The sequence below is a fragment of the Rhopalosiphum maidis genome, chromosome 2 (genome assembly GCF_003676215.2).
Source record: "Rhopalosiphum maidis isolate BTI-1 chromosome 2, ASM367621v3, whole genome shotgun sequence".
In the NCBI taxonomy this organism is placed as follows: Eukaryota; Metazoa; Arthropoda; class Insecta; order Hemiptera; family Aphididae; genus Rhopalosiphum; species Rhopalosiphum maidis.
The window spans coordinates 84,818,465-84,843,599 of NC_040878.1; the positions used below are offsets into that span (position 1 = coordinate 84,818,465).

General features: G+C 34.4%; 1 protein-coding gene across 2 annotated transcripts; it reads left to right on the forward strand.

The window, feature by feature from the left end:
• Nucleotides 1–5,454: 5,454 nt before the first annotated feature.
• LOC113551902 (inactive histone-lysine N-methyltransferase 2E-like) lies at nucleotides 5,455–25,135 on the forward strand. Of its 2 annotated transcripts, none has more exons than XM_026954468.1 (5): nucleotides 5,455–5,850; nucleotides 16,929–17,250; nucleotides 20,582–21,173; nucleotides 21,961–22,460; nucleotides 23,326–25,135. In XM_026954468.1, the coding sequence occupies exons 2-5, from the start codon at nucleotides 16,994–16,996 to the stop codon at nucleotides 23,393–23,395; spliced, it is 1,419 nt and encodes a 472-aa protein (XP_026810269.1). In that variant the 5' UTR covers nucleotides 5,455–5,850; nucleotides 16,929–16,993; the 3' UTR covers nucleotides 23,396–25,135. The 2 variants fall into 2 exon arrangements, with proteins under 2 accessions (XP_026810269.1, XP_026810270.1); XM_026954469.1 differs by having other exon boundaries at nucleotides 16,932–17,250.

Here is a 25,135-nt window from a genome sequence, read left to right on the forward strand (position 1 = left end):
TTTCGTTAGTGTTATATATATTATTTTATATTATAGGGTCTGTGGATGATCATTTCTGCAAAAATGGTCGATATTTATTATATGTATTTAAATTAACTTTTAATACAGTGATGTGTGACTGTGAGTATCAATACATTATAATTATATGTTATATAGCCATATAGGTACCTACATATTATAGTTAATTAGTCACATTTATTAAAAACAACAAATACTTAATTGATTTGAAGTTTCACCTATATTATAATTATAAATATATAATTTATAATATAGCGTTTTATAAAATATTTGTTACAAAAATATCCTTGGAAATTAGAATAGACTTGTACGCCCTCCTCGCGGTTATATTACTTCTTCTTTTACGGATAATATGCATTAAAGTCTTATTTTTGAAAAAACAAAAGTATTCACGTTTTATTACTACACAATGCATTATAATATTTTAAGCTGCATAGCTGATTCAATATTGATGGGTATAATATATTATATGATTATAAATAGCATAATATTATGCATATTCTCAATAACGCGAACGCAAATAATTCTAATTCTAATAAATATACCGATATAAAATATATCATCAATCGCTACTGATCATTCATATTTGTATATTGCGGAAGAAAGTAGAGATTTTATTTTTGCCGCCAATCGACTATAAATGGAATTATCGACATACAATTTGCATCTGTATTAATAATAGGTAATGCTGACTGACAATGCATTGGAAAATAAAGCACGAATGACGCAAATGAAGCAATTTTTGATATATTTTATGTATATTTGAAAAATGTATGGGTTCTATTACTGGATAGCCTCCCTCTTTGTGTATTTCTTTTCTATTTTATAATTTACTTATTATGCCTTGAAGCATAAATCAGGGGCGGATCCAGACCACGATAACAGGGGGGGCGATTTTTAAAGGGCACACTTTAATTTTGATAAAGTATTTATTCAGGTACATACATTTGTTACTTTCCACAGTCTCGTACAGAACAAAAAAAATATTTTTATAGTAAATAATAGTAATAAAAAAATATATCACTATAATTTTATTACCCTTGAAATATAATTACGTCAAAAACTAAAATCAGGAACTTAAACTATTTTTTTTTTTGACAACGGCGGGGGGGCGATTGCCCCAATCGTCCCCTTCTGGATCCGCCACTGGCATAAATTGTAAATATTCTTTTAATAAAAATATGTATAATATATACATATATTTGAAAATAATTTAGTATTTAATAATAAATTAATATTTAGGAAATTTTCTTTTACATTGGATAAGTCGAAAACCTGTCTTAAAAGAAAACGTTTGATTGTCCTGTTAGATTAAATCCCATATACAACACTATACGTTTCTCGGTTTTTGATAATAATTGTTTCCAATTATTGTAATCGTTCGACGAAACGACGACCAAAATGAAAACCTATTTAACTCGATAATTTGCCATTTAAACGAATAATGTTTTAATTAAGTATATTATACGCGTTACCGTGTTGAAATTACAGACATCACATTTTAATTTTATAGTTATAGGTTACATATAGTATGTTATCTAAAGTGCTGGAGTTCGTTCAGCCGCCGCCCGACGTCAAACATTCATACAATATAATATATGGTATATGTACAATAACGCATGGGTTAATGCGTGTATATTACATTATTATACTATTATATAGAGTTAAATATATACGGCCTTCGGAGCAAATTTACTGAAAAAATGAAACGAATTCATTGGAATCATCCTTTATATTATGATGAAGTCCACAATGCTCTGCAGGTATACAATATGTGACAATAATAAGATACCCTATAATATAACCATTGGTTTCGAGAACACATTTCAACCATTTATACAGAATAGTATTATTGTTTGGTCATCGAAAACTACTAGACATGTAATTCGACTATTTTTAGCACGGAATAAAATATGCAGTTGTGTGTCTTTCTACTGAGTTCCTAGACTCGAATAATCAATCATTAGACCATAGTCTTATGTTAAAGAAAATAAATTATGTTGAAAATTAAATTGCAGTTTTCTGTGAAAAATGTATAATATTTTTATAATATGTAGTATGAATAAATAATATCTAATTAATTCATTACAAATCTAATCCGCCCATCAATATTACTATACCAAACGCATTCTCAAAAAATTGCTTTAAATAGAATTTTGATAACGAAACGTATGGTCGCCCACCTTGCTATATACATATTATACACTATACAGCCCTTTAAACCTGGCCGCCACTCTCGTTCTACACTTACTGCATGCCACTGGCTGAATCATATAAAGTGTAAATAATAATAATGGGTCTGCAATTCGTACATTAGTCGACAAAAATCTTTTGTCCTTATAACGGCGACGTGGGTAGAAGTTGAAATAATATTATTATGTACTTCACTAAAATAATATATACGACGCCGTATACGAAACCTGCGCACGATGAATGGCAATAAAATTGCTGATAGGGCGAGGATTCTCGGCAGCGTTGGCTACAGACAATACCGATATTAACACACCCCCATGTGTCCTACCCTTTTATTATTATATGTGACGTGTGTGTGTGTGTGTGCAATGTATGTAAGCAAAGAACGCTCGCACAAAACAAACACACTTATCGCCAAACATTTTTTGAGTTTTTATACTGTTATAAAAAAAATGTCAACGCGTTATATTTAATTTTGCGGTCACATTTGATATTGATCAGTAGAGAGTATGCAACAGGTATATGACACTTTGCGTAAAAATAAAACGATTTAATATTTTACAAAATATGTTTAAAACAATTTTAAGACATTTTTGTTTTCATATATTACAGTTTTATTAAACTAAAATAATATTGGTTAATGTGTAGGTACTATATTATTTAAGTTGCAACTGCCATACAACCGATTTGCTTAGTAATTTTTAGTTTCTATATTATAGTAAACAATGGCGAGGTATTATGTTAACATATAGTATAAACAAGTTTAGGATTATTGCCATTATTTAGAGATAAACTAGATTAAGTAGATTGCTACCAAAAATATTAAAATTGTTTTCTTATTTCTATTCAATTTTAACAATTTTACAAAATTTATCGATTGAGTCAAATCAGTTATTTTACTGTTGAATTTTTACTACATTCTTTGCTATTATTATTAATGTATTAACATACTTTTAATCTGTATTAGTATAGTTTTAATAATTTAGTTGAATTCTCACTTGATATAAATTTTGGAATCTAAAATATCAAAGTATAATACATATTATACATGTATACAATATTTAAAATTCAACTTGACAAAGTTTATGATGTATATTTGGTTAAAATATAACTATCACCGTGCTACATTAGACTTTTTCAATAAATCTGTTGAAGACCAACGAAGATAAAATACATTTTTATTACCTATTGGTATAATCAGTATAATCTTTTTCACATTGTAATGAACTAATGAAATAAATGAAAAAACAAAACCCCCTAGTGTCCTACGTGCTATTCTTTTTTATAGTAATGATTTTCTTAAAACCAATATCAATTTACACTGGGCTATTATATATTTTTAATCTTCCAATAATATGTAAAGTATATTTTAACCAGGATGCTAAAACACAAACTAAGATAAATAATTAATTGTATTGAAATAATATATAATAATTATTAATTATGAGTTGAGGTGTAAAATGTTTAGGTTATAAATTCATGAATTAGTAGGAATAATATATTTTTTATACTATAAAGTATAACTATTGGGTATACATTATTATTTGGAAAAAAAATGATAAATAATGCATTATTCCAACACAGATGAAACAACAAAATGAGTGCATGACAAAAGACGTACGACTTGCAGCGCTTATAGAATAACAAAGCGCTTATACATGACATCAAGAGGTTATAATCTTGTTTTTACTACACATTAATTAATAATATTCTTTTATGTTCTGTATACGTTTTATTTTTAACAGGAAATTAGCGACAGACGGTTTAACGAAGAATAAAGTTGAAAGTGCTCCAAAAATAAGAATAACATAAAATTAGTGATGTTGAAAGGACGGTACATTTTTATTTTTATTCAAAAAATGAAACATAACGTGATGCTTCGTGTATTTTAATCGTCAAACTCGTGAAAATCGAAAAACGTGTACTTATGTACACGGAGTTTGGATTGAACGTCATAAACTCATAAATAATAATAATAAATATCAATTATCTTTAACTAAGTCGTTAATTGAATGCGTCCGCCTACTAATAATTATTACCATATTCCCTAATACAAAGACTTCCGTCATAATATCGAAACGGTGAGAAAGTGAGATAAATCGAGTGCGATCAATACAACACCGTGCGAGCGTGTGTTCAAAAATCTCCACACCACGAAACGAAAAAATAACATTTTTTAAGCACTTGTTTGCGTAGCCGGAAACGATATTACAAAATGCGGCGGCGGCGTCTTTATGATGTTTGGTCTAGCTAGGGTCGGCGGTAGCAGCAGCGGCAGCCGAGAGCCGTTTTGTAGATTACGGTTGAAATAATTACGTTTTACGAAATCGGTCGATTGGTAAACAACAATGTAAACGCGGAGTGAAATAAGTAGGTGCGGTACAAAAAACGTCTCAGAGATATTGTAAAAACACAGCCGTTTGATGTAGGATATAGTTTAATATTATGTTACTCCAACAGATGTGGTCGCGGGTTTGGGGCTTGAAAACCAGGGGCGCGGCGGCGTTTGTACACAAAAATCGAAAAAATGTTTTTAAAAAATAAATAAAGAAGTAGGTATGTACAACAGTACAATAATATTATTTTTATGTATATTATATTATTATACGTCGAGCGCGATGTGGTGATAATATCCACCTGTAGCGGCGTCGGCCTCTGGGTGAACACCCGGTGTGTGCCGCCCGAGAGTATGGTCGTTATTATTGAGATGACATGGTGGTACGTCCAGTCTAACGCGGACGGATTATACTCGGTCGTTTATGACGTTACAGGGCGAATCGAATATCAAATTCTAAGGTCCGGGCCCCGTGATCAGTGTACGCTTTATTTACGCTTTTATCAGTGTCTCGAAGCGAGTCATAGTGGCATTTTGAAATGCGCGAAAAAAAAACGCACAATTCTGTCCGCGGCACACGCACCGGGCGCGCGTACTCCACCGTTCCACGCGCTTACCGCGGAACTGGAAGACTGGCCGAGGATGATGCGCGTGCGTCCGTCCGTCCGTCCGTCCGTCGTCGTCTTCTTCCACCACTACTCCGAGACGGACGACCGTGGCCGGTTTCTGCGTCTCCTCCGCCGCGTGCCGCGCCGTGCACAGAAAAACTCGTCGCTGTTCGGCCGTGCGGGGGACCGGGGAGGAAACGCGTGCGTGTGACCGTGTGCGACGGCGGTTGGTGCGTGCGCGTGCGCGTGCGCACCCGACCCGACCGACGACGACGTCGAGACCGCCGAATTCCGATCTCGTCCGCAACGCGTCGTCACACGTATCGCGCCGGCCGGTCGACCACGACCGTGCAACCACACAGTCCGTCAACGCGTATGCCGCCGCCGTGTACTCCCGCGAGTGTTAGCCGTCCGGTGTCCGACCACAATAATAATATCATCATCATAACAATAAATGATAATCAATCGTGATATACGTTACATCGGTCGTCAGTGAATTTTTCCGTTTTCTTTATCCGTCGGATTTTTATTTCGTTTTTCCTTCACCGTTTCCAGCCGTCCCGAGACACCGTTCACAAACGCTCGGCCTTTGACCATCACAGTTAGACGCGTCCGGGGATACCCCGCTGGTATGAATAATTATTGACGACGACGACGGGATAGCAGCGACGCGAGACACGACACAACTCTAGTCAAGTAAGTCTTCAATGCCATAACATTGTCGGTTGCAATAACGATATCGTCTTAGTGTTGATTTATAATATATACATACTCACTACTGTGTCGTCAGTGTCGTCTAAGTCGCCGTAGTCGGAGAAACGGATCGACGTGATCGCGAGTTGATTGCTTTTGAGTTCGAGAACTAAGTAGGTTATTTTGTGATGGGAACGGATATCCATCACGACGACGTACAAAGCTATTTTTCATTATTGCGCACCTACGCTGCCCATTGTCGTAATTTGTGCATGTAACGATTTATGCCCCGGCGGCGAGTGCACAACGCGAGATTTGACCCACGAGCAAAATATCTATTCGAAAACCGCCAAGGTCAAGAGTCGTTTTTAGTTCGTCGGCTCACGTGACTAGGTACATCAAATATTATTGCATTTTACTCGATGGTCTTTGACGACGGTCGGCTTTTTCGAAAATGAAAGATTAAAATTATTGCACCCACCACCCGCCCTACACACTTGTTGCTTTTTTCGTGAGCCTCCCGAAAACTAAATTGTTCATCGGCTCTACCGCAGCTGTATAGATTGCGGCTTTATTGATTGTCATAGGTAGGTATCATCAATTATTTTTCCGATTACGAAATGAATGTTTCTCAGCACTCTGAGTACGACCGACGAACCAGTTAAACGTTGTTGTTGTATAGAAACTATGTGTACAATAACACCGTGTGTAGCTCGGAGATCCACTAGCGTTCATAACATACTTTTCGTTCTCAGAATTCACTGTATCGTCGTCTCAGTATGCGGAGAACGTCGTCCGGGTGTCCCCAAAGATATAATAACGGACTCTGGTTGCTGTTATTATATTATTTTGTGTGTGACTGTTTTTAGTAAATAATATTATCACGTGCGTTATTATTATTAAAGTGCTATAAGATTTATGAATAATTCATTCGCAGTTCTGCCTAAATTCACATTCACAGACATTTAAAACCGCCGTCGTTGTGTTCAATACACACCATCACCTCGGCGTATATCACAAATTTACAAATGCCGAATAAACGCCCTTTACGACCGAGCACACCCAATGCGGGTGTAATGATTTAAATTAAATGATAATACTATATATGAGTTTCGTAAATTATATTATCAGAATGTTATGCGTCTCGTATAATTCCTAAGCTTATACCTACTCGAAAGGATTTCCATTTATGTTTGACTATGGTCAAATACTATGGTACCTATCATAATCCAACAGTGTGCATTATTGGAATCATTTTGTTATTTATATAAATTGGATTCCAATTCATTTATCTTTTGGAAATAAAAAATTGTACTTGGGTAATTAAAGAAATTATCAATTACGATTTTTCATTATTATTTTTGTCATTTTAAAAATGTTCATATTTTACAAATTTACAATATTTTGATTTATGTATTACACATATTGTCATAAATTATTTAATTATTATTGCTTATTGCGTAGTATTTGTGATTGAGAATAAAAAAAATTAAAGTTGGAGGGGGAATTAAGTGAATTTGGTTGCTTTTTTATTAATTGTAAGCTATTTCTAAGATTTGCCAAACCTTAAAATGATTTATTCGATTAAATATTATATAACACAATAACAATATAACTATTATTATTTATAATTACTATATAAATGTAATAATTAGCAAATTGATTTTCTACACTCAATAATGTATGTTATATACTTACTAACTGATCCGTTAAACTTTGTTTTAAAAGTGGTTCAGAGTATCGTTATCATATACATTTACATGTATGCCAAATTTTAATAAATATACACACATGCTAGTCGAGAATTAATACGAAAATAGCAATTAATTTTTCACCAATTTTTCAAATGTTAGAAAATTATTACAATTTTTCTTTCTGTAAAAACCTAACTTGGAAAGCACAAATAGGTTCTTTCGTTTTCAAGTAGTTATGTGCTTGTCAACGAACTTACAACATAAGCTCTGTTAGAATATAATGATACTTTTGACCACTATGTCATATTGAAATTAAACGTTTTCAACAACTGTAGATGGTCACAAACACATAAAAAAAATACTGCAACGACGTATACCCATGCGATTTACAATTTATAATATATATTGGATATATTGTGCTATAAATTATTGTACTAATTGTTCAATATAAAACTATTGCCATGTGTAATCTAGTATTAGGTATACGGACTTGGGAATGATTCTAAACTCTGACCTTTCTCGTAAACGTTCCAACACAACTAATCTACGGTTTCTTATCATTGTTTCATACGATAGGAGTAACGACTATTATTATGAAAGATGAAACGGTGAATGCACATATTTTTTGGGTTAACTGCATGACGTCTCACGAATTCCAAGAGATAAAGGCGAGTTATAAATATTTCGTTATTTTTCGTTTATGTACTACAATAATATTTAAAATCGATGAAATGGCCACCCAGGAGAAGTATTAATTTTTCCAAACACGTTTGGGGACAAGGGTGGTTTTCTGCGTTGATTTGTCGTGGTGGTCCATTTCTCTCGGGGCGGCTTGCACCCACCCTACCGTAGACAATGCTGTATATTATAATGTTAAGTATTTTTACTGTGCTTCTATTGTTCTTTTTACATTTTTTCATACATTTAACGTGTTGTCAACGGGAACTATAGTAACAGCCGTGTATAAATTGGATAAACGTCTACAGTTTTTTTGTACCGTTTCACAATTTAGTCATTTCGAATTAAATAAGCATCCGAGATAAATGAACTAGCTATTTACTCGTTTTAGAATACCCCGTAAGATACAATCGTGTTTTATAACCAACCTCCCCATCAGTGTCGCATCAATCGGAATTGTGTGATGAGGTGATGTTTATAGAGTATATTGGCCCTCTGCCCCTCTATGATGGCTGTATATTAATATATATATATATAAATACATAAGTAAGATGGGGAATGAAGTCGTTTTGGTTTTTTATTTTATTTTTTGCCCTCTGTAACCGACAACACGTTGTCGTCATACTTTAGGGTCTAATCCACCTTCACCGAAAAATCGAATTTTTTACTTCATACTTATAGGATCGTCTGTGTGTGCGTGTATGTGATTACACGTTTTTTTTTTCACAAAAGACTCGCACGGACATTTTTCACGCGCGTTAAATATTTTTTGGGATCGCATACAAAAGGCCTTTTGTGTACGAGTTTGTGTGTGCTGCCTACATCGTGCGTGTTAGTGTGTATTGTTGTGCCTATATATACACCTATAATACGACGAAAACGTCTAGCGGAGGAGAGTTGACCGGAATAAACGAACAAAAAGAAATCGCAGTTTGTCGGTGAAAAGGAACCGCGTCTTCTGCGTGCGCATGTTCATCCCGCATATGGGGTTTTAAAATACGACGGGACACCTTTCCAGATGTTTTGGCACAAGGATTTCGGCGAACATATACCAAAATTCTTTTGTGAACCAACGACACGGCGGTAACTACTACCAAATAACACGTGATTGTCGAAGCCCGTGATTTTATTTCATATACTGAGACTTGTGTATACGTATTATTCGTCCGTACGTGTTATTATTATTACGATGGCCGAATCGCCGCGTACACATATTATATTATTATGTACCTATTATACAATGTTTGAAACAATTATTAGCCATGTCGAATTTCGTATTATATCGACGGATATTATTGTGTACAGTCGTTATAGGAGTTGCTATTAGCTGCTGTTGCTGATGTTGTTGCGATCGAACCGAATCGCGTTAAAAAGGATTGACGCCAACACGACACGCAACCGTGTCGGCGGCGGCGGTTTCCCTTTGAAATCTATCGAATTGTCTAATGTGTGCCCCCATACGCATATATATATATAAATGTACATATATTTTATAAGCGAGCATATTATAATATGTAAATGCGTAGTATATACGTTACATTCTCTATCAAACAAAACACCTCGTATAATATACACGACAAACATTATGATGTACTAAAATGTACATCCAATTAATAACATTATTATTTTAAGCGAACTATCGTCGGATACAAAGTTGTAATGGGAAAATAAATGTTTTGTTTGAATTAAAAAAAAAATTGTACATTTTTTTGACGTTTTGTTTTAATGACAGTGTTAATAGTTTTTCATCAAACCGTGTGAATAAATTATTGACTATAATTACTTCCATGCTCTTATTTCTTTTTAAAATAATTATTATTATACTTCATTTAATTAATGAGATACCCGAATACAACTAATTTATAGTGCTAAATGATTTATACGTTAATTATATAGTGACTGTTTAGTGTTAGCGAGTGAATCGATCGGTGTAAAAATATATAGTTAATATTAGTCATTGTTCATACACAATACCTATACATATTACTTTACGTGTATGACTCGTTTGTTGTAATTTGCTCGGAAGCGAAAATCGTGTCTAACTAGTGTTGAAGTCCGACACTCATAACTTATATTAAATAATGACTGTAAAGAGAGAAAAGAATTTTTCATTTAGATTCTTAATATTTCTGTGCTTATTTTAGTAAATGTAGCTAACGATTTGGAATGCGTGTATAATATTATGACAAAAAATGGCTACTAAGATTGGGATCCTTGCACTTAAAAGTATGAATCTATATGTATAAAATAATCATTTAAAATATTATTTCAAACTCGGGCATTGACATAAATATTATTATAAATTAATCATTATATAAACCATTGGCTATTATTTTATTTATTTTTGAAGAACAAGCTCCGCTTCACATTGAATTATTTTGATATTCTAATAAACCACGTGTATGTAAATGTTTTTAGTAGTACAATTATTTATTTTTTAGTGTGAATACCGCTAGGTCGTTTTTAATGAAATTTGTGTTTACGTTTTAAATATTAAATAGAATTAAAAAAATTGTTTTGTATCAAAATAATGTCTTGTTTTTATTGAATTCCTTGTAAACTTCGTTTGTACTGACAAATTATTCTTTAACTAAACCATTGTGTAGGATTGGTTTGAAAAACGTTGAACTACATAATTTTTTTAACAACCAATGATAACTAAAGGTACCTATATATTATATCATATGTGTTTATCTTTCAATGTCATAGGTTATCTGCAACTGGTGAACTCCTACACACGATCGCAGTGAACTCCTGAATAACCATTTTTCTTTATCTAAGAATCGTATATAGTATAGGTAGTAAAACGTTGAATAACTTGGTACTCAGCAGTTTGTGTATTGTAAATAGTTTTCACGTTCGAACTTCAGACAGAGATGCAGCTGCTGTTCGTTTCGGAATCGAAGAGGTTCTAACAATAATAATAATGGATTTCGTGCGCTGCAATAATAATTATTATTGTGCCTATATAGTATATAGACCGGCTGTGTAGGTCGTCGTTGTGCGTACGAGCCGTACAACAGAAGAATCCCGTTTTACTCGGGGTTTGTTTTCGAAAATTCTTCAATTGATTTCACGTTGTTTACTTTTCAAAACGGTCCAAATAACACAATTATCGCCGGGGGCACGATTTACAATACTTTCTTTCGTAAAGTGTGCGTATTATTTTACCACTATTGTAAATGTCTCGTTTCACGTATTACACACATAATAATATAAAAACATCGCTCTTTCGCTAAACTCGACGTTGTCGTCGATGCTTGCACATACTATACGGTGCACCGTATAAGCAATAACATACAAGACGATTACCATATTATTATTATTATAATCCGCCCGCGGCGTTTTTTAACGGCCCGTGGCGGCATCGATAAAACGATCGTCGTTGTCGTCTTTAAATTTTTTTTTTTACATTTCATCACAATCGATTTGAATATCGTTCGTGTGCTGCTCTGCGGTAGATAAAATACACGAAAACAAGATCGACGGACTCGACGTATAGGTATATAATATAATCTACTTGCAAGTCGTAGTTATTATAATATATCGGTATAGTAGTTGTAATACTGGTCTCGCCGCGGAGTAAACCAGAGTATGATTTTTACGCCGCTCGAGTGCGTATATTGTGGAAGAAAAACCGAAACGAAAAAAAAAATCCATACGCATATTATTATTATTGCTGGTACACTCACACACACATGAATTGTTTGCATTGGACGCTCGTTAGCCGGTCCTTGTTCTTCCCATAATATTATAACTGCAGCCGCCGTCCGTCGCCCACTCCTCTTCTCTCGGTCCGCGACGGCTGTGGCTACGGCGGTCGTTTCATGCGCGCTCGTGTAGTCTAGTTAAGGGAACATGTGAGGATTGATAAATTATAGGTCTGCTCCTCGATTCGGACAACCGGTTTCTTTTTTTCGGCTCTCCGGGCACTTTCCGATGCGTACCTTATAATATTATAGGTATGTATAATATGGTGTTAGTGCGGTGGTAGTGGTACGTACTACACAATAGTGTCGAGCAGTAGGCATCAGTCGCACAGGACTAGCTACGGTTGTTGTTGTTATTGTTGTGCTTGTGCACATATGCAATCATATGGTGTGCTGTCGAGAAAGAGGAACGGATAACGAATCCTTAACCGATCGGAAGCTAATTATCATCACATTACTCGTTGCATATTTTGTGCCTATTCACTGCAATAATTTGCCTTGTAAATAACAAAACTGCTGTATAGTCTTTAGGATGTTAAGATTTAATATTTCATAATTTTTCTTTCCTAATGAAACTAGGGAGTTCATCGTCTACCGCTTCCCGTTTGTTGTTTATACGTTCGCTCTGTATAAATCATCTTGTCCATTCGATATTTTAAATTATATAAACGTCCCGAGGTACCTGTATAATATAATTTTATATTGTTTGATATGCTGTTTAGTATTATGGTAAAGTGGTGCGCGCATCGTATATTATGACGACGATCGTTTGACGAGAATAACTACAAGAGATTTTTTCTCCACGCTGGCAGGCGGTTTTCGACGGCAATTAATAATAACGCGTTATTGTTGATAATCATCTTGTGATGATCGCCGAAAAATAAACTTACATCATAAAGTATAGTTACACCTACGTGTGCACAGACAAATCGAACGTGAGTATAGTCGTTGTTAGACTATTGTTCTACACCGCGTAAAGTATACGCGGTATATTTATTTTAATATCCGTTTCTTCAGTATACATTATTATATTACCTATCTGTTAAGAGTGCAAATTTGTAGGTTTTAATATGTATTTATTTTGAGCTTATGCAGCTCAACGGTGGTAATGCGGACGATTTGTTGATTACAGAATATCTAGAAACATTTTATTTTGCATGTTTGAGCAAATATTTGGTTTAAAGAAAATTCAGCTTATTTTTTATATTTTAGAATTATTTTATTAGTGTCTATAAAAAAAAAAAAATCTTAATTGTTTATTTCTCGACTGATGATTTATTTACATTTAAGACAAAATAATGATTGAAATGTTTCAATAACTTGTTTAAAACATAAAACATCGAGTATTAATTGTGTGTCTATCTTGATGGTTTATAATTGCTAATCTTGGTAACTTAGGTCCTTTTGGTTAATTAGGTTAAATTATATACACGATTCCATCAAATCGTTTTATAATATAGTACTTATATTATTTTTTTGAATACAATTAAATAATTGTAGTGACTCATAAATATAAAAAATAAAATATTGAACACATTAGAATTTTTTTTTAAGCTTTTAAGTTAATTACCACTTTACGGCTATAACTTATTTATTTAATATTATTTTAATATATTGTCCAGGAATTATTCCTATACAAAACATATTATTAAAGTAAATATTATTCGTAAATCGCTGCTGTGCATTGTGTTATAAGTTACAACGTTTTATTATTTGGTTAAAAATTGTTTTGATAAAATGTTTGGAAAAACATTTAATATTTTTATGGCTTGAATACTATTCTCTACATTTATTCGTCTATTCATAGTTTATTTTGTCTATTTGGCAATCGTGGAACCGACCAAAATGTGTTATGGTATGGTCTGGATGCCTGGTGTTATTAAATAGCATTGAGAAAATTATATTTTTATAATATTTGCGTCATAAGAATGTTTACAAAATAATTTAAAAATATTTTCAAATGCTTTCTGGTTTTAGAGAGAGAAATATATACTTTTTGGAAGCTGATTTATTTATTTTAAATCGTTTTAGCATCTGTTACATCAATCAGTGGCTATTTTTTTTTATTCAAAAGTGGAAATTATTAACAATGTTTAAATCGCTGTGGTAGTCATTTATGTTTCTTATATAGCTTTCCGCGATATATTATATATAATTTCTCTTTTTTTTCCTATTTACGTGACGAAATCATGTTTTTAATCTAGTATTATTTTACACACTTTCGTCGAACGTGTGGATACAACTATTTTAATGAAAATAAATTTCTTTTTATAGGTACTTGTGCAAGTATCCTAAAGAATGTTTGGTATTATTTTATATTAATATAGCTAATTATTTATTTAGGAAACTTACACACACAAATTTTTTTATTTTCATGTTCAAATGCTATAATATGTTTTAGGAATATTATATAATATAATACACATTAAATTAACAATAATTTCACTATTATATTTCTATTACAGTGTTTAATTAAAAACTGCAGATTTCGAGCAGTATTTATAGGCGTAAGCTGTGTGTGAAACTGGGCGTGTGTCAAAAATTCTCATTGACACTCCCAAGTCCTTTTTTATAATGACAACCGACTAGTAATATATTTTTTAGTCTACTGCTATATTTCTGGAACACTAACATGTGTTGCCGAGCACAAAATATGTTGAGCGACCGCACTTGCTGATCGCCTTAATGGTAATATTTAAAAATCAAAATCGATATAAACCGAATCATTGCTATCGTGGATTTGAATAATTATTAATAAATTATTTTTTTAGTGATAAAGTTAGGTGAGAAAAACAACAATAAGTAGGCGGAGAACACGTTGCCCTTGTAATTCGTGGTCCTGGAAATTGATTTATTTGTTTTTGGATGGTCCACATCCGCCAATATGGGTTAGGTAGACGATAAACTCTGATCTAAATATTTCTGTACCCACTCTATATAGGTTCAGTATAATATATGATTACGCTTAGGTTTTTTTATCACATGTTCCTTCGTTATATTATATCATATTTTTATTGTAGCTAGCTATATGTGAAATGTTTGTGAAACATCGTTATTAGCAGTTGGTTTAAGAGCCGTCTCTAAAAATTATCAGTGTTAAATCCTATTTAAATTTTTTTTTCTGGTTAGACAATTTACTCTGACATCGGTTGGATATTAAATGATAATTTTTAATGAATACTAACGAAGAAGGATAGTGTGCCAACAAGGTTACCAACGTGATATGTATTTTATCACATAAGTCCTCCGATCAGTAAAGGTATGTTCCAGAACGAATGTGGTCTACGCGTGCTCCCGTATCATAACTCGATCAATTATTAAGGCATTATAAATAGGTTTTTTCCTAATGGTATACAAGTAAGAATCCCACATTTAACAGAATACTTCGATCGACGCTCTTTCTGATGTAATTTAAAATATTTATCATTATAACTCGATTCAGTCAATTTATATATTTATGTAAGTAACTATAAGCTGAATGAGTAATAATAAATAGTGAGTATAAAATTTTTATAGCTAGTCATCTGTTTGAATTATATTGTGTTATAATTAATTATTCATTTATTATACGTACGAATAAAACATGTGCGCTGTTGGTTCGATTTTACTAGGCTGTGCGTGCAATATACATGGTGTATCACTGGCACAAAAACATACATGAAATTTTAAATTAAATTAATGATAAATTATTAATTTATTATTGCTACCCCCATTTTCACAATCTTTTACTTACTATATGAACCCTGACTTGGTAATATCTCAAAACATATAAATTGTCCATTAATCTATTTTATAACTTAAAAAAATAATATTATAAAGTATAAATATATAACTGATGTAAGTAATTATATTCATGGATCACTTCAGGCGTATAGACTTTGGGGATAAAAAAAAATACAACGTTGCATCTGTGTTCGATTAGGTTACTGAAGTCTAGTAAAAAAATTCACTGATTAAACCAAATTATTAATATATATAATTCTATTGTAATATATTGTTTTAAAAAAAATTAGCCAATAGTTAAAAATGTACCTATATAAAAATACTGTATATAGTAAATTACTAAAAATAACGTTTTATACTATGGTGGAATTTAGGGACTCAGCAGTATATCCTAAGCCATAGAAATGTTAACTTAAAGTATACCTATTTTACTTTATTATATTAATAAATGTGGAAGGATATGTGAAAGAGAATGGTGAATTGGGGAACCCAAAATATTGTTCATAAAATTTTTTTGTCATTTAGAAAATACACGCGTCTCAAATAGCTGATGGTTTTCAAATGTTCTTACAAGTAAATGATCAATATCAATTTAAAATAATTTAATGCTCGAAAATCCAATGTTGAAACTTAGAACATAGAATATTACATATATTTATACATTATAATATATTACATACAACTACCTAACCTAACCTACAGCCAAATTAGCCATTAGTAGTGAGTCTATATAATTTCCGCACTGTCATGTCACTGGAAAGCCAGAAAATAGAAAGTTGCAGATATTGTGTTATAAATTTTATGAGTTATAACTTATAACTATATGTGTAAAGAATATAATAAAAACTACACTAGTCAAATGTATAGGTACTCAATGGTAATTTATATAGGCATTATATTTTATTTTATTAAAAATATTTAATCTCTCGGTTGATGGTTTATGTGTAATTTTGTGTGTATAACGTTATGAAGTTACCAAAATTTTTTTAAGGTAACTGTGCGAGCTCTAGATTAGTATATACTCCACTGACAGCGCCATCTACGCATCACATTATCTTATCGAGTGGAACGGAATTTATTCTACCAGAAAATGAAACGTCCGCGAAACGTATTTGATTACTAATCATAATAGCTTATGCGTTTTTCCACTAGTATAATAAGAGGGGAGGAAAAGTACTGTTTGCAAAAATGTATACTTGAAAAATAATCGTCGACAATAATTTCGCTCACAATAATAACACGATAAAAAGATAATAATGACAATTTGATTTTTCAGCAGACATGCGAATGACGACGTACGGCAACGGCGACGGTCGACCAGCGGCGACATGTTGATGCACCATGTCAAGGCATGGACGCTCTAAACAATACGGTCCGGAACCGCCGCCGGCGGCCGTCTACACCAAGCCGCCGCCGCCGGTGCACGGCAACAACACGTACAACGGCCGCGCACATCACCATTACCAGCAGCAGTCACAACAGCAACAGCACCAGCAACTGCTGTTGCAACAGCAATTTTACGGCACGCAGCAACAGTCAAACGCAGTGGTCGGATCTAGGCCCCCGTCGAGCAGTCATCACCATCACTCGTTGCCCAGGTAAAATTATATTATATATTGGTGATTTATTGCGATTGTTATTGTGGTTTGAAGCGGGGAGCAGGGTTTTTGGATTCGTCTTTGTCGACATTTTAAAAGTAGAAAACTTTTTTTTACTATTTCTTGTTAGCGTATGCGATTTATGTTAAAATGCCAAATTAGTGACCGCTGCACGGACTTACCCCCCAACTAGGATAATTATTATCATATTCTTTGCCAAATTAAATATTAAAAAAAAAAAATGATTATATAGCTAAACATACAAGCTGAACTTCGAAATTCATACAACAATCTTTCGTCGGTAAAATGAGATAAAAATAAAAATAAAATAGAATTATTAGCAACTTGTCCCTATCGATAAGTAAAAATTAATTTTAAAAATTTTTTTTTTCGTACGTTAAGAACGGTGTAGTCCTCGTTTTCAATTTGAAATTCGCAAGACACTACTCCCTTTAAATTTGAAAATCCTATTATCACGAGGTGGATAAATATATCTATATATTTTCAGTTCTATCATAGTAAAAATGGCGATTTTCAAAATATTTTTCCTACGAATATAATGTACGCAATATCTATGAACATTCAAACTTCGACTTGAAATTCGCACGACAATCTTATTAAAATTACGTAAAATGATATATTATACAAGAAAACGGTCAGCAACAGGTCTCTTCAATTTGTTCATCTTTTTTTGCGAATTTAAATGTATGCCTATTCCGTTTGCAAAGACATTGCATGCCTATTTTTAAATTCGCACGACACACCTTTCCCTTCAAAATTAATATTGCATGGCCAGCATTCCCATGCCATGTCCTAGAAATAATTAATGTTTTATGCATTTTTTTTACGAATTTACTGTACGCTATGCCTTACTAATTACTATAATATCGACTATATCAATAAATACTGTGTAATCGCTTATCAGTTATCACCCGTCTCATAAACTGTGTATCAATATGTTTTCCTAATACATCTTGACGCGGCATCTAGTGTGTTATCGTCGGTTCGAGACATTGAACATGGACTACGTTTGGATTGTGGCTGTCTGACGTTGCATTGATAACGTAGGTACTTTACGCTTATATGTTAGTTATACGTACAACATAAACAGCGATATAAAATGTATATACTCGTACAATTCATATAGTTATAATGGTACCTATTTATTTTATAGGCGATTCGCAGTAAATTTACTCGATCGATATATTCGTGTCCGGAAGGTTATTTAGTTTTAGAGTAAATTGCAGACAGGATTATTGACGGATTTTTGGGGATGACGTAATTTGTGTGTCGACGACGAATCCATTTTTCATCTTAAACCCTTAGGAAATCCATGTCGTTGATGAATACCGTTGTGGACGTTGTGGTATTCGTTAGCTTGAAAATATTCCGACTCCACCGTGTCTTTAAATTGTATTAATGTAGTGGTAATCTGCCAAGAACACTGGCTCTGCAAAAATTGTATAGTATTTATTGATTATTTACTTTAGAAATATGGTCTGTGTGAGCGAGTGGCATTTCTTATAATTGAGACGAGAACGTCTGTGGCGTGTTTTTATACAATTTACTTTTGGCATGAGATACAGAGGAGAGAGGAAGTGGTGTAGTATATACCTCCCCCCCTCAAGCCATTTGGAGGTTTGTCCGGTGTATAATAGAACTGTCCAATATTATTTTAACGATTTCCAAAGGTTTTTCTTTTCATACAAACATATACTATTTATAAACTACTTACCCCGTGGCCGTTCTCATCAAAACTGCGGCAAAAAATCATCACGTACTATAATATAATGATAATAATAGTAAAATCGATGGGAATAATGAACATAATATATTATATTATATATATACTAGTCATGTTAGACTGACAGACTATCTTTGTACCAGCGAACAAAGGGAAGAATTTCTCATTGTTTTCGTCCGTCCGTCTCACTGCAGCTAAAGCTTTTTAGTTTTTATATATTATTATACATTCTAAAAATAATCTCCCATAATATTTTCTATTGCACAGTACGGAAGTTTTGAACTTATACTAGCCAGACGATCTAGAGGGGTCGCTCAGAATTCAACGAAACGATATGTATATCATATTATAAAACTACGCCGACGAGACAATACGGCTTTCGTTAAATGCATCTTTTAAATGTTAATAGTGCTTTACGAATAATATAGTGTCGTGTATTACCATCAATTCTAATAACGATTCATCAGAGACGTATATTCAAGGATGGTTATAGGGGTTTTGCATTTTATATGAACTTTTGTGCTTATATAATTATTATATAAACTCTATGCCAGTACCTGAAAAGAGGCTTAGGGTGCTGACGGCGGTGTAGCTCTTTTCTATTTTTTTGAAAAATGTATAAATGCTTTCAGCGTTCTGTAAACGTATAAGACTTAATATAATATATTAAAATGTTTATATTATATATATATATAACCATGTGGCATGTACTTATTCAAATTATTATTTGTATGAAGTTCACCGTACAATTTTAAAATGTTTTTTATTCCAGCAATATAGCATCATTATTATACTAAACTCATTACGAATCTTATAGCAAATAATTAGTCCTCTCTCTCCGTTAAAAAAAATAAAATCCTCGATATTATTACAATTTAAACTCTTAAGGCTCATTCGTTTCGTCCACAATTTTTATCACGCTGTGTTAAAATTCCAGTGCACTTTTAATTAGTAGAACACTGGCTATCTTTTTGATATATAGGCACATCATCGTCATCCGGTGTTGCCATTAAATTGAATAATATTCAACTTGACTTGGACATGCGGTTATAGTGGTCAAATAGTTATCAATTAAATTGCTGATACAATTTTTAAGATATGAAAAGTTACACTGGCAAACCTTTATTCAGGTTCTAAATATTTCTACCCAATTAATGTGATCGTATAAAAATATAAAATAATTATTACTACAAATATGAACTTATTATGGATAGGTACATAGTGTAAAAGCACTTTTATACAATAATATTTTTAATTTGTTTTGAAAATCTGTGTTTAATTATGTTATTTATTTATACTTGCTAAGTCATCTATTGATTTCAATATTATTAATTAATATTCAGGAAATAACTACTTGATTATATAACTATATAACAATAATGTATATAATATTAATTTGTTTGACAATACGAATTAATGATTGAAATACGCGACTTGTAATTGGCAAAAGCGTTATTGCAGTTACGAACATTTTTAATTATACGTTTCTGCAAAGTGTATAATAACTGCAACGTCGTCGTCGACGACCAAATCATAATAATAATATTATATTGATCGTTATTATAACCATTTATCATGTTCTGACAGAAATGCCTGGAGCGCAGACAGACATTCTCCGGCAGCCGGCGGATCTTCGTCGAACAGCTCGAACGACCGGGCGTACGCCACCCGCCGGACAAAGCACCATCGGGTGTACAACAGCCATCGGCAGACGTCTCGTGGCCACCACAAGAGTGGTGGCGGCGGCGGCGGCGGGGGGGCCACCACGGACCCGGACGCCTTGTCGTCGGTGACCACGGCCGGCATCAAGTACAACCCGCTGCAGCAACCTCCCCCCCAACAGTTGAACCACCAATCACTGCACCAACTGCACCACCAGCAGCAACTGCAGCACCACCACCGGCCGCAGATGGCACCTGCTTGGCCACCGACTGAACCGCCGCCGTCGGCCGTTCACCATCACCAGCAGCAACAGCAGCAGCCGGCCACTGCCGCGCAATACTTGCCGCAGCCGCCACCGCCACAGTTACCTCCACAGAACACCGCGGCCGCGGTTTTGAGGCACCACCACCAGCCACCGGCGGCAGTGCCACTGTTGCTGCCCTCGTGCGACGTGGCCGTCGACGCCTGCGGCGGCCACTGTCCGAGGTTCGAAAACTTTTGCCATTTCTGCTTGTTGGTGAGTCGCCGCGATATCGTATCCATCGCACGAGAATATTAATTTAATATATATTTTATTATAATTATTTTGACACACGTTGTTATAGTATTGTATGTATACGCATTATAGTGTTTAGAGTAGTTATCAAACTGTTGCGCTTTGCGCCTTAGGGATTTGGCTCAACTTCCTCTGAATAATACCACATTAAAAAATATTTTTAGTCGCGTTGTAACACAGATTTTTTTTATCAACTTCCCTCAAACGGTGAACCTCGTACTCTGCGAAAAATAAACAATTGAATATTTTTACACGATAATACATACTATTATGTAAATATGTACAGTGTCGTGTATTTCGGTAATCATAGTCATAAAATATTTTATGGGTATTAAACAATATTATGTAATATAACGATAACAGCCTGTTCACGCATAATACGAGTCCTATTAGATCCTGTCAAAATTAATATTTTATCCGGTTTTTATAACTTAAATGCTAATCGATTTTTATGAATCAACGTGGGACCGAAAAAGGTCGTTTTCGAGCAACATCAAAAATTAAACTTTCAGTGCGGGCACGACAAAACACATATTTTTTTATGACAGTTATAACCGTAGAGCATGAACTCTGGTTTTTTCACGAGATAATATTCTTTCTTATACGATTTCATTTATGACGTTCAGACACGCACGAGGACGGAGATGGACTCTATATTATTGTTGATTATTATTATTACTATTTTCGGCTTTAAATATTATATCATTACCTACTATTATCGTTTATATCAATCGTGTGCGCTTCGCAGGTGTTTTATTTCGCGGGCATCACGGTGGGCTTCCTGTTGATCATGGCGGCCGTCGTGTCCACCCGGGATCCGCGGTTCCTCTACATCGGCGGCCTGGTGCTGCCGGTCAGCGCGTTCCTGATGGCCGTCCAGTGCCGGGTGCGGCAGGACGCCGACCGCCGGAAGCGGAACAGGCAGCTGAACGGCCGGCACCACCACAGGTCGAACGCGGGCGCCCTGATGGTGATCAACAACAACAACAGCGGCGGCGGCAACCAACACAACGGCGGCGGCGGCGGCGTCGTCGTCGGTCAACAGTCGGGCCCGGCCGCCGGCGCCGAGACCATACCGCTGCAGAACATCGCGATGGCGCCCGCCGGCGGTGCCGATAACGGCGGCACGCTTCGCCGGCAGTTTCAGGGCAACGTCTACCAGTACGTGGGCCAGAGGGACGGCGACAGCGAGGCCAACTATAACGCGGCCAACGGCCATCACTACGATACGACGTCCGAAATACAGCAGTGAGTGTTGACAATCGCGGTGTCGCCGTTACGAGCGTCGTGCGTCGTCTAGATGAAAAAATATAATATCCTTCCTTGTTTTATCCTGGCTAGATAAAAATAATTTAAAGGATCGTTCTATCCGTCCGCTTGCAAGCTTGGGTCCATGTAGGATCGACGAGGGCCGGTGCGAAAATAATCGTGAAACCCGACATAAATCTCTATTTATTACAAGCGTCTTTAAAATATCCAATATTTTTCGCTGTGCTCTCCTTCGACATGGAAACAGACGAAAACGTAGGCGTAGTCGTTGAATTTCCTATTTACATAAAAACAAGTCACAGCTAGTACGGACGATAATCTCCAATAGAAGCTACCTAATATATAATATGTGAGCAGTGCTCGGAACAAAAAAAATGTTGGCTTTTTTGAAATTATTACTTCTGTACTATGCTCCATATCTTCACGCGTTCGACTTAAATCGATACTATTTATATATTTACTTATACCTAACATATATAATATCATTATATTTTATTTGTAATAACCTATATCGCCACGAGCGATGTTATTTTATTTTTAAGAACTTCCCCTTTACGAAACATATATAATACCTATAATAATATATAATTTTGAAAACCGATTTCTCTCTCTTTTTTTTTTTTTTTCGAACGAGTGGTCCCAACTATTAGTTATAAGTGTTTACCCCGCCATCATCATATACCCTCTTAAGATGGCCTCGAGAAATTCGCATAATATGCAGGCACTCGCTCTGGCGCGGCACATCGGTTGAAATAATATTATGTAATATCAAAACTGCGTGTGCGAGCTGAGTGTGCAAAAACTGTTTTTTTTTTCTTCTAATTTGCTGTTGTGTCCGTTTCAGAATCGAAGGAGTGCCGTGGTGGAGACGAGAAGACAACAGACCGTATCACAACCGCGCCCCTTATCCGTAACCAACCGACACTGCACACACACGCGTCTCCGTTATCAACTGGTCATGATTATTATTATTTTTTTGTTTTTCTATAGCTCCCCATTGAGTTTGTGCGTGTATGTGTGTGTGTGTGTGTGTGTGTAGGTTAAATATTATTATATTATATACGATTTGTAACTACATTAATTATTATTATTATTATTATTATTATTATTTTTTGAAACTAAGTTTTTGTTCTCGTCCCGGTGCTTTGGGGCGACGTTTGTACACATATACATATGCATACATTATATTATTAAACAACATTACGTGTTTCGATTGAAATATGTCTCCGCTGTGCCAATGACTAAACCCTCCGATATCGGCAGTTGTGGGGGTCACAACATTATAATATTAACATTGGTGTATTTTGGATAGGTTTCGAGCGTACTCGATTATATGAATAATAACATTTTAGCGTATATATACTCATTAAGTTCACAACGACACGTTGGTCTTGGTATGCCTATTCGAAATCTCAATGACGTGGACAAAACTGTCTAAGATTATTTGCAATTTTCATTTTCAGATGACAGATATACTTGTAGTAGATATTATATCATGCGACTATCAATAAATACTTTGAAGTTTCATAATCTTTTGATAGATGGGTACCTACTAACTATTAATTTTTATCCTTTAAACAAATATACGCGTATAGGTGTAATACGATTACCTACTTATATAATAATCTCGAGAACAGATGTGTGAAAATATAAAATTTTCGTTTCTCGTTTTAGGAAGAGTACTTCAAGAATTATTTATCCAATACCTTCCCAAGTATTCTATACCTGTTTTTTAATTTGCACGATAAGGGCTTTGAGACTGTATTATATTTGATGAAGTTTTTTTTTACCGTTGTCACATACGTTCTACTTACGCGAAAAAGGGTGTATATTCACGAATTTGTTTAGCAATACGTCATCGTTGAGTACCTTACCTACCTACCTATACCTATTCAACGACCTTCCGATCGGAAAAAAAAGGTACCCACTGCCGGCCGCGCTCAATAACGATCTCTCATGTACGACGAAACGCAATAAACAGTACCGTAGCGGATAATAATGCATATAAAACTCGATGTCATGATATGTTACAGTCGATTGACGGGTCATATAGGAGGTACGTTTTCCTACACTCAATACTGCGTTATATTATTATGTACGACGCCTATATATCGGAACGGTTTCACGGGAGAAAAGGACGCCGAGTCCTTGAAACCGAAAACCTTGTTATAACCACAAATACAATTATAAAAAATACATATTTTTAATAATAACACCAAACAAATATCGTCTTTGGACTATTGAAAAAAAAAAAAATAATAATAATAATGATGGTCATAAAATCATAATCGACGACAACCTTGCGCGCGAGTTATTGTGGCGTGGCATAAAAATATCGGTGAAAATACAATAGGTATTGTAGGTGGGTACTTCAGTACTTGTAGCGTTTGTCCTTTAATATTTCGTCTTTTGAGTAAAAATATAAAACCCAACACCCGATAAAGGAGAAAATTGATCTTAAAAATCAAAACGACGCAAAAGTACTCTCTGGTCAACAAATTCTACAAAAATCATTGGTGCGGACAACAGTGAAATTGCGCACAGAAGAAAACTAAACTACGATTAGGATATTTAGCGTGAAAATTACCACTAACTATCGTCGGATAATAGATTTATAATTTGTTTGGTTTGTTGATAAATTTGTGGTTGATGTA